We start from the raw sequence: 11,715 nt of genomic DNA on the forward strand, positions 1-11,715 counted from the left end.
TGTGCTAACCAAAGAGATATGTCATGAGAAACGCAAGAAAGCTTCACGTCTGCTCCCTGAAATAGTTATTTTTGGTTGGCACATGGGCTGCTCAGATTTAGGTCATTGGTTTCGTATCTCGAAACGCAACAAAATTCGTCCTGCAGGGACCACAGGGGTTTTGTCAACTGTAAGAGACAGTCCTCACAAGAGGCTGGACATAAAAAGGTAAATCTCAGTCATCCTATAGAACTTTACCATTGTGCTGACTTCATCATTACTTGCAAAGCCAGCCAGCACCCTCCCTTTGACAGCTGTTGCTAGAACAAGAAGTATATTCTGAGTAGATGCTCTACTTCTCTAAAATCCTTTTCAGACAAATTTATTCTGCTTGCTGAAATCGGGAAGTCAGCATTTTCCTTCCAGGAGGCAGCAGACTTTGTACATTATAAACGCTGCACCGGGGCCTGTTCCGGACAGCGGGACTACGGGCAGACGTTTCCCTCTCGCCGTAGGGAAGGGGACAAGGGACCGTTTGTCTGCAATGACACTACATCAACATCACCCGTGCTATCAGCACGTGGAAATTGCAGGACCACGGAGGGGGGAACCCACAAAATGCCTGTTTTTCATGTCCTCTTCCCTTGTGGTGTAGCATGTCTTGAGGCAAGCGCAGCAGAAAGAGGCTATAGGAACAGATGGGAAGCAGAGAGGCACAGAAACGTATCGAGCAGCCCTCTGCTCCAAAAATACCCTCGCGCACATGGAAGTACAGACTGAACCAGCAAGGAGGTGCAGGCAGAAGGAAAGGGCTCTGGCTTCCAGCAGTCTCCCCCCAGCTACACTTGTACACCAGATAAAGGTGGAAGTTACTGTCTTCTCACCTGTAAAAACCAGCTTTAATAAACCCCCTCTCTTCTATTCAAAGTCCTTTGGCTGTAAAGCCCGTAGAAACAAGCAACTTTTGAGGCTTTGCTTGAAATTTGCTGCACAAACTTTGCGATACGATGCCGGATTTGCTGGCTGGACAGAGAATTGCCTTTGAATCACGTAAGAATTTTTCCCTACGAATCAAAGCTAAAAATCAGGGGGAGGCTCAAGGGCCCCGACTGAAACGACCTGCAGGGCCACGTACCCCACGGCAGCGCCGCGCGCTCGGGGCAAAGGGCTCGTCCGGACCCTTGAGGAAGAGGACGGCAGTGACGATGCCGGTGTGACACGAACTGCATCAAGGAGGAGCCCGTGAGGAAGAAAGTGTCTCCTGTTCCATGGTACAGACAATTTACAAACTATTCCAAAGTGTCCGGGCCCTGGAGGTCATAAGGCAGACACCTGACAGGAGGCAGGGGAACGATTTCAGCAAGAAAACTGCAAACAAGTGCAAAACCTAGAACGCCAAAGAATTCTGTTCTCTGTACACGCAAACCCCAGGAAGGAAGAACAAGGGCACTATCACTACGAAAGATCTGTGAAAAGTGTTATTGCTAACAGGAACCATCCTGAGCACAGCCCCGAACTACAGGTGACAGTATGCCAGATTCTTTCGCTTTTTGTGGTAAGAGAGGAAGTGGTGAAAAATGGGTCATCGGGCCTCTCCTCGCTCTCTTTCTTAAAAAAAAAGAAAGAGGAAATCAAAGGAATGCAAGGGAGAGCTTTGTGAAAGCTGCCTTGCTCAACTCCGACCCTTATTCCAAGTACTCTATCCAGTTCAGATCCGCATTTGAAGAAGAAAAATACAGCAGTTCCAAACTCTTGTTCCCTGGAAAGCCTTCCCGAGCCGCGCACAACCCCTGCCCGGGCTCCTGCGGGAAGGGGCCAAGCACTAACTGGCTTTCCCGGGAGTCAGCAGCTGTTCCCAGCGGAGCCACCTGCCAGGGCGGCCGGAAAGGGCGATTCGGGAGCAGGAGCGTCGGGCGCTCCCGGAGCCGTCGCGCTCGGGTCAGTTTGCTACCGAAATGCCTTGGCAGCAGCGACGGGCTGGCTTGGGGAATTCACAGGCTGCCCAGGTGGATCTTGAGCAGGAAGCAGAATTAAGAGGCTTTGACAGCTCCTTGCTGCTCTTTTAAGCCTCCTCCTATGTGCTGCCGTAAGCAACGGGGCCGGGCTCACTTATCGGGCTGTCTCCAGCACTTGTTATTAGCCACAGATGCAGCAGCTCACCTCAAACGATGCCCATGGAAAAAACTAAGACTGAGCATACACCTGAAACCACTTTATGCCAAAATTAACGCCAGAGCCACAGAGACCACAGTCCAGCAGCTGCTTAGCCTGCCTGCATCTTTGGAGCAACTCTCGAGAAAGTCTCTTGAAATAATAATAAAAAGAAGTAAGAAGCCACCTCAAAACCAAAAGTCAACACTATGGAGAGGACCTCAACAGGCAAAGGAGAAGAAGCGCCTTCCTGGAGGGAAGGGAGGCAGCTGGTAGCGCTGGTGCAGAATTCCCCAGTGCAGAATTCACCAGAATTCGCCTGTGTCTGATTCATCCGAGAGCCTCGTGCGGTCGGCAGCCCCGATGCCCGGCCGGGACGTTTATCGGAATAACCCGGGGAATTGCCCTGTGTGTCGTTCGACCCAGCCCGCCCTGCGCTCTCGAGGCCACGGGGGCAGAGCACTTTTGTGGGGAGAACGGAGGAGCTCCCTGCATGAGCAGCGTTTCCTCGGGCTTAGCCTCACCAGCCGTGAGCTGTGAAAGGGGCTGAAGCTCTCTGCAACCAATTCAAAACTAATTGACCTGAGGGCCTGGCACCAGAAAGCCTGAGCAGGCAGAGACTGAGCGCTCGGCCCTGCAGAGGCCTATGCAGTATCACAATATTTCGTTTTATTTAACCTCCTAACACCGCAAGAGCAGAAAGGAGCATTCACGGGGATCTGATCCTTCAAAAATCTATCTTTCTTCCAATTCCAGCCACCGGGCTCCAAGGAAGGGGACACACATTTCCCGGTACGCACGCACCGGGGCCTGCAGGAACGGAGCCAGGTTTTATTGCTTTATAAAGCAGCGTGAGGAAGTTGTGCACACACAAACCCTCACGCACAGCCCTGCGCAAGCACAAGCCAGCGTATTAGTCAAGGAGACCTCCTTATCCCCTTAAATTAATAAATGACAGACTATTAAGATGGATTCGTCTACAGCTGGTTGTAACCTAATCGTTTCTTCCTTACACTCATTTTTTTGTTGTTGCCAGGGTGGTAAATTAAGTCAATAAGTTGCAGTACAAAATTCTGCATCTCAAAGGCAAAGAAAACCCCCAGCAAGTCTTTGTGACCAACTCCAGCCTTCCCATATTATAAATACTAAACTTTGTGCCTGGTTGTACCAACGAGGTCTTGGAGGAACTATAGCCACAGCTTCTAATGCTCCCAAAGCGCTTCTGCAAATATCAAATGTGTGCAATAGGCAACTCTGAATCCGGAAGAGTCAGCAGGAAGAACATTTTCCATGTGCATTCATTCTTCCCATAGCAAAATTCAGCGGGCACAGCACGCTAGCAAGCCAGAGAGGGGAGAGACGCGTCCCAGCTGAGGAATCTCCACGCTGGGGTCTGTGAAACAGACACAAGGATGTCGGGCAGATCCCTTGGAAGAGACAGGATTGGGGGACACTGTCCTGACAGAACATGGGCACAGGGCCCAAAGAAGCAGAGCTCCATTCCCGAAATGCAGGGTTTGCTTTTGGGCACAGAGATGGAGGCTGGCAGAGGACAGTGGCTTTCGCATATGGACAATCAATGTGTTCAACTGGCTGCGGGAAGCGAGGGACAAGACTGGCCTGTGGAAACAAATAATCTTGATACATAACTTCAGTGCTCAGCCTTCCACCACAGCTCAAAGCTAACTTAGAAGAACATGTTGGAATATCTTATAGATGGAGATTATTTGGTGTGGAAGCAGAGACTCCAGTGAGGAGTGTGAGGCCTGAGTGCCATGAGAAGCCCCTGAGAGGAATGCACCCAAGGACATCATTTTCACTGCTGTTTTTGGTATCTCATGAGAGGACATGGGCAAAACTGCAAACACAAGTTGAAGACAAAGGACCACCCTATGTTCAAGGAATGTCTGAAACTGGGCAACGGGCCAAAACAGGACTCCCTGAGCCAAAACAGGACCATATGGCAGCGAGTTACCAGATTCATAGACAAGACCCCAAGAGACCACAAGCACCAGGGGTCTCGAAAGACCCCCAGGGACGACCAAAGGGACACAGGGCACATGCACGAGGGTGGGACGTGCTGTAATGAGCTCCAGGAAATACAATGAATATGGATGATCATTCCGGGAAATTTAATGCATATGTAGACAATAGAGAAACACCAGCTTTGGTTAACACAACTTACGGCATGCTCGTCAGGAGGAGCCATCCCCCATGCACCTGGTGCCGTAATATAGAGAGCGCCCGCTCCTTAACACTGCGTCGGTGTCGAGGGGGTTATTCCCATTTACAGTGACACGAGGAGCATTTAATCGAGAAGAACAGCTAGAAAGCAGGGGAAATTGCACGCAGCTTTCCTTACACAAGCTGTACTTATTACGACATAGCTACAGGGCGAAAGTGCAAACCTAAACCCAATTAAAAGCTCAGCAGAATGAGCCCAGTATGAAAAGCACGGTTCCCAGCAAAACTCGAGATTTCCTGAATCCATCTATAACTGTGCCTGTATTTTTGTCACATTTCCAAGTGTTATCCTTGATAATTAAAAAGACTTCAGTGCTCACAACATTCCCTCGTAGTGGGCAAGGGAAGCAAGGGAAGGAATCGAGTTATTTGACAGGCCTGACCCCGCGCGAGCAGTTAAGGACGGTTCTTTCCGGGGCTTTCGGTGCCGAGGAGCGTGCAGGAACGCAGGGAGCAGAAGGCAAACGGAGTGGTGTGAACTGTGGAATCTCAAAAAGCTCATTTCTCTCCCATGCACAGCGCATGCCAAATCTTAAAATTCCTGCAGCATCCAGTTATGAAACTACAATAGAGGAGGAAAACAGATGGCTGAAGCCTTTATGAGAAAAAGATTTAAGCATTACTTCATTGCCAAAAAAAGGCAGCTATATATTTGAAAATATGGAATCTACTTCAGACCATAGCTAATCGATAAAAAAATAGGTGATTTGCCTCACGGAAATGAAGCCCGTATTGAGTCAAAGCAGTGCACACAAGAAGTTTAACCCTTTTAAAACATTACGGCTTGTTGGGTTTTTAAGCAAATTTTAAAAGCTAAGTGGTTCACAAACAAGATGAGAGGCCTGTTGTAAAAAGTAACACGTTTCTTTGGCGTTAAAAAAGCTGCTTAAAGGCAGAACGGGTTGAAAAGCCTCTTAATGTTTACTTTTTTCCGGTGCTTTTAAGCAATTAACAGCTCCATGCAGGTGAGCAGCTTCTCTGCGGGCAGAGAAAGGGCTGCAGAAGCGTCTAATGGACAGCAGCACATTAGGATCTTGGCCACCTCATCCTGCAAAGCCCAGCCGTTTCCAGGGGCATGGGGAGAGCAGGGAGCTCCCCCTGGAGCTGCTCTTGCACCCTGACCCGCGAGGACAAACACGCAGGCAGGTAGAGGAGGACACGTGTCGCGTGTCACCTGCCCGAGCCTCCCCGCGCGCCGGGGCTGCGCTCACGCCAAGGGCAGAATGAAGCCTCCCCTGCCAGGCCCGGCCTGCAGATCCCTGGCAAGGCCCAGTGGAAAATCCAGCACTGCTCCGGCTCCTTCTGCGGGTGACAGACCCGAGCGCCGCCAAGCCTTCCATAAATCAAGTGCTTATGTGATTAATTCAAAGCGTTACGTTTTCACGGTAGCTGGAGTCACTGATCCACAGAAAGACCAAGAGTACGCTTATTTATTTATTTTAAATGAAAGGCTCTACATGAACTAAGCGCTCCGTTTTTCAAAAGCCCCGAGCAGCCACGGCAATCATATCTGGGTCAGTGGGAACAGCCAGAATGCCGCAAAAATGACCTGCCTCTGCTAAATCACCTGAAAATAAGGTTTTTTCTAACAAAACAGCGAGAACCCTGGATGCTCCATCACAACCTGTCCCACCAACAGCCAGCAATGAAGAACACTCAGCCGAGGGCCTTTAATCACTAGCAGGGACGAGCATTAGGAATTGCGGAGCGTAGAAGAGGGAAGCAGCGGGATGCAAGGCCCGTGCTGGAGAAACGCTGCTCTACCTAGGGATAATCCCGTGAAAGAGCAACGCGGCGACCCAGGGCGGCAGCGATTCCCCGCGCAGCCAGCAGAGCCGCTGCCCTCGTCCCTGCAGTTATTTCAAACACCACGTAAAAAAATCGGGATCCATGCAACGTTCGCGGGGCACAAAGAGAACCAAGAGCCGCTGCAAACCTTGCAAGCAGCATCGAAGCAGCAGGGAAATATTTCCAACCTTAAGCCAGCGTTTGAGCATGTAGACAAATGAAAGCCTAGAAGAACAGAGCAGTTCATAGCGCAGCCTGTTCTGGGCACGGACAAAGCTTGCTCACAGACACGTTTGTGTTCGAGTGTGTTTACGACTGCACAGCCATTTATTTTAAAAGATGAATGGAGCATTCTTTTCCTACCCAAACACGGCATTGTTAAAATGCCAGTCCATTAAAATAACTCGGTGCTTACTACATTTCTATCAAAACACCCTTGCAGGATGGAGCTAGCAGCGAACACTACAGCACCGCCACTTGATATATTCAGAACGGCTTGCAGAACGGTGCAGCATATGCAGCTTATTTCCTCTGTTTTGTTTTCACTTGCGCCAAATTCAGAGGCAAGCTTTAGAAATAAAGTAACCACAGTGATGCTGTCAGCACATTCAGAATTGTATCTTCTCCAAAGTTAAAGAAAGGCTTTGTTAAATGTTACTAAAACATACACTTTTTTTTTTTTTTTTGCTTTGTTTCATAAAGGATTTCTACTTACAGAAGAACAGTGCACTTTAGATTCATATTCACAGAATGTTTTTTGCTCTAAGGCTCTCCAAACAAGAGGAAACAGAATAAAAAAGCCTAAAATTAAATGACTCCATGAATGATTTTTCTTGCTACTGTTTTCTTCTAAAATTCACCCATACTTTATCACCAGTCACTTGTTTCTTCATAAACAATACTGGATTTCCTAATACAACACTGATAACCCAAGACACTCCACCACAACCTGTCCCACCAAGAGCCACCAGAAAACAGCACCAATACGGGAGTTTTTTTAGGATTTGACATTTTGAAAAGCTGTATCACTTCATATACAGGCATTTTGCTAGGTGCTAGGCATTATAGTTATGATTAAGGGTATTTAAATATATATATATATTATTAAATTTGTTAAAATTTGTGTGTGCAACTTTATCTTAGATTAAGTGAAATTAAAGGAAGTTGAAGACCCAATATGAACATTCCCCTGTGACTTTCATACTTCAATGCTGGAGCACTCTACAGATTCACAGTTAAGGAGTGAATCAAAGTGAAATTAAAAGCCACAATGGGGCAGTTTATGCAAAGAAAACCTACAGAGTAATAAACAGTTACTGAAATAGCCCTGATAAGAGTTTCCCCATAGTAACTCTACGGCCTAAACTAGTCAGGAGGTCACGCAAGATAATCACAACAGTCTCTTTCAACTTTTAAAATACTTTTATTTATAGTTTTCTCTAAGAAAGTAATTTCAGCTTCAAAAATGATTTTTCATGTAATCTTTCAAAACATTTTAGGCAAGAAAATAGCTTTTTTTTTTTTTTTTTAATTCTCTAACCTGAGAGTTTTCCTTCAACACTGAGCACCCAACAGCCTTCTAGCATATTTGACAGATTTCTAACTCCAAGAGATAGGATTTAACTTTGTAGAGGCCTCACTCATAACCTCTGAAAGCAGCCAGCGTTAAGTGCCAAGCTTGCCAACAAGATCATAAGCCAAGTATTATAAAGGAAGCTGCAGATTATTACAGAGCAACATGAACATCTCAGTTTGCAAGGCCCGTAAAGTACTTCCTCTGCCCTGACACGACAATCGCAATTGAGTGACACTACAATCCAATGTGAGGAATTAAGACAGCAACATGAATCTTTCATATACATAAAAGAGCACTTAAGTATAACAGGGAACATGGCTTGACTATTTAAAAAGCTGTTCCTAGTCTTCCCCATTGTAGTCAAGTTCTTTTTACACAGGAAGATTTGCCTGAGCCAGACCCATACAATTAATTAGCTGCTACCTGGTCAGCTCCAACTGCTCAGTTACAGCACAAAATTCCTGCCCGGCTACAATATCTTACAACAATTCCTAAGGATCTCTCTTTTGGCCCTTCCCATTCAAAGAAGGGAAGGAACAAGAAAAGGAAGGAGAAGACACAATGTACCTTGGGTTAAAAGGGACAGAGCCAAAACGAGTATCCACCCTAGATTAAGGCAACACAATGTTCAAGGCTGGTCTTAAAGGTGACACTCAGCTAACAGCAGCAGATAACGTTCAGCACCAAGAGCTGAGTTGGAAAACAACACAGGAAAAATATACACTTTTTTTTTTTTTTGGAAAACACTAAATCAAAGGCTCCAAGCTAATAAACGCACTGTCCTGCACGACACCAAAAATGCCAGCCAAGAAAAATGAGAGTACGAAGCCAAGGCAACAGGTCCAAGGTGAGCGTGCCACGAAGTTCTCATCAAGAGACGCCCGCTCCCCACCCTGCTCCTTCTGCACGGGCAGGACAGGAGGAAAGAACAGTGAGAACGCACGCGCACGCAGTGTCCGTCCTTGCCCAGCACCAGCTCCGCCACCTCTGCAGCAATACGAGCCACTTCTTACCATTTTTTGGTGCACTCGACCATCAGCTCCTGGTAAGAAGCCACAAACTGGAACTTGGACGCGTGTTTCCCAACACGCTGCAGCCTTTTCCAAACTGAAGCCATGATGGGGAGAAATATCAGTCCTATTGCACAGTAGCAACTCCGGGAATACCCAAGTAGGTTTAAGAGTATGTGTGCCCAACGCTAGCAGATCTATGTACAGATACAGTAAAAGCAATGCACAAGATGCTTGAAGGGATGTCTAGGATGCATATTCTGCCTCTCCTGTCTTCACGGTAAATCCCAGTCCAGTCGAGCAGCTCATCCCTGGCCAGGGGCAGCATGCAGTACGAGCGGATGAGTAAGTAAAAGGCAGGAAGAAAATCCTCTCATAGAGCCATCATTCCTCACGTACTAGATGATGTGTAGGCTGGAAGACAAAACAGACAGGGGGAGAAAAGAGCCGTTAATACATCACATACTACAGTGCTGCAATTACACACAATCTCGCACCTTTTCAAGCAACGACTACAAGGAGCCATAAACACCTACCCCTTTCCTGCTCCCTCCCTCCCGCCCCCCAATTAAATAAATAAGAACGCAGCAGCAATTTCAGGAATGCAAACCACGAGGCTGTTTGGAAACATATCAACATGCCCTTTTATCAGCGCCATCGCAACTGGCAACAACAACAAAAAAGGGCAGGTCAGGGCCACGCCGGATCCCTCGGGAGCATCTCCGGGAAGCGCCGCGGAGGGGCCGGGGTGCTCACCCAGGGGGAGGCCCGCGGGCAAGGTCTTTGTCTGGGTGACAAAAGGTGCCACCGTCGCTTGCCCTCGCTTCACCCCGCGCCGATTCCTGCCCCGGGGAGGCGCAGCCGGGCGGTGTCAGCGCCGAGGCGCGCGCGCCGCGGGAGGACGGGGCATTTTCCCGGTGCCGCCAGCCGCGCTTCCCCCTGCGCCCAGAAGGGCTCCGCGGAGAGCGGGGCGCCCGGCCGGGCCGGGTGGGGGAAGCCCGGAGCGGCCAGGGGGTATAGACCGGCTGCGCGGAGCTCCGCCGCCACAGCGCAGCGCCACCCCCGCCAACGGCAGCCGGCGGCCGTTGGGCTTTAAAAATTAAAACGCCAACGGGCGGGGCGCGCGGAGGGAGGCGGCGGCGGCTCGGGGAGGGCAGCGCCGCGGCACTCACCTGCCCCGGCTCCTCTCCTCTCGCCGCGCCGGCGCCCGCCGCGCCGGCTCCACACGGCAGCCGCAGAGGCAGCGCTGCCCATCAGCATCCCCGCGGCGGGCGGGCGGCTGTGGGCAGGGAGCTCCCGCCGCGCCTCACGCCGCCGCCGCCACCATCGCCCTCCTGCCGGCGCTGCGCCCCCGCCCCGCGCAGCCCGCCCCGCCGCGCAGCCCGCCCCGCCGCGCCATTGGCTGAGCCGCGCGCCCCGCCGCGCCCCATTGGCTGCGGCGCCGCGTCAATCAGCGGGCGGCCGACGGGGGGCGCTCCTGGTGCGGCGGCGGCCAGCGCGCCGGCAGCTCCCGCCCTCCTCGTTCCCTGCCGCCCGCCCCCTCGGCGCCGCCTGCGCGTCTGATTGGCCGCAGTGCTCGAGGGGGCGGGGCTGCTTGCGGGGGGCTCCCACGCGATACGTAAGCGCAGCCGCCCATCAGCGCCAGGGCGCCCGGGGATTGGCGGCGGCTCTTCCTAAAACGGCGGCGTGGGCGTGGCGCGCTGTCAGGGGAGGGGCGTGGCCGGCGCGGCGGTTGCGGCCGTTACGGGGCCTCCTGTGGGAGCCGCGTCCCTCGCTGTGACGAGCGGGGCTTGGAGCGGCCCCGGTGGGAATAAAACACCCCGTCAAACGGCCACTCCTGCCAAGTGAAGCGCGGGAGGGAATAACGCGGTGGTAACGCGCGCAGCGAACGCAGGGCACTGGGCGAACGCGGCAGCTTTGGGTTTTTTTTCCCGGATTTGGGACTGAGGCCGGGATTTCCAGAGCGCGCGGGGCTGGGAAAGCCGCCGGGCTCGTGTGCTGGGTGCCCGCTGGGGAACACCGGGCAGAAACGCAGCAAGCGCAGAGCGGATCAGACAACATCGTTGAAAACTCCGTGGTCTGCAGGATCCTGGGGGCCCCTGAGCAGCAGCAGATCACATAGTGCCCATTTTCCTTGAGAAGTTGCCTTAATTCCTTATTTATTACCAGCAGTACCTGTAAGCGGCTCTGATTTATCTTCTGGGTGCCGTGCAGCAACCAGGCTCATCCCTAAATCTTTGGCCAAGATTTTATTTTCCTCAAACCAAAACACTTTTCTGTCCCGTGGAATGAACGCAGAACATGAAGGGGTTGTTCAGCAACTTGTGTTTCCAACATCATTATTTATTAACATTTTCCACTTCCCTCATTCCTTCTGGCTTCGGGTTACACAAGGCTTAAGCAGTGCACAGCACAGGGCTGCTCTTGCCTTCGCTGGGTGGGGAGGATTTCAACTGAAGCGATGCCTTTTATTGTGCTACACATTATCCATTTATTTTCAGATTTTTGCAGCTTGCAAGCTCCAGCTCTTGCAGTTTCAGGGAGGCCTTAGGAGACTTCCAAGGGTGTGAGCTCCGATACTGTGGAAAGAAGGGTGAGATCTTCAGCTGCAGCTGAGAAATTAGTGGCCACGGAGGTGCTCTCCAATTCCTGGAGCAAGTCCTAAAGCAGAGCAGCTCCGAAACCCTTGTGACTTGCCTTGGTCCAAAAGGGGCCAAGGGGAGCGATCGCTGGCAGAAAGGGATCAGGAAAGGCAGGGTTGTAGAGCGTGACTGATTCAGCATCTGAGCCAAATCTAGAGGAATGGGCATGTCCTGATTTAATTCAATCTTACTGAGCTTAACCATGAAAGCAGGGACAAAACTAGTTACGCTAAGTGCCTAATACTCACTTTGAGGGTCAACAGCTGAACGAACAACTCTCATGTTGCTCCAGATCCATTCTCATGGTTATAAATGAAATGATTCA

At 50.7% G+C, this 11,715-nt stretch overlaps 1 protein-coding gene across 11 annotated transcripts in view; it reads right to left on the reverse strand.

Annotated features, from left to right (window-relative positions):
• EHBP1 (EH domain binding protein 1) overlaps positions 1-9,162 on the reverse strand; it is a 156,428-nt gene extending 147,266 nt beyond the window's left edge. For all 11 annotated transcript variants that reach the window (XM_088521261.1, XM_088521260.1, XM_088521263.1 and 8 more), the window contains exon 1: positions 8,752-9,162. In XM_088521261.1, the coding sequence (XP_088377387.1) occupies positions 8,752-8,855 (104 nt within the window). In that variant the 5' untranslated portion in view covers positions 8,856-9,162. The remainder of the gene's footprint in view (positions 1-8,751) is intronic.
• Between the last annotated feature and the right edge of the window lie 2,553 nt (positions 9,163-11,715).

The sequence above is a fragment of the Tinamus guttatus genome, unplaced genomic scaffold (genome assembly GCF_059628265.1).
Source record: "Tinamus guttatus ecotype Peru unplaced genomic scaffold, ASM5962826v1 Tinamus_guttatus_pri_ptg000116l, whole genome shotgun sequence".
Lineage (NCBI taxonomy): Eukaryota > Metazoa > Chordata > Aves > Tinamiformes > Tinamidae > Tinamus > Tinamus guttatus.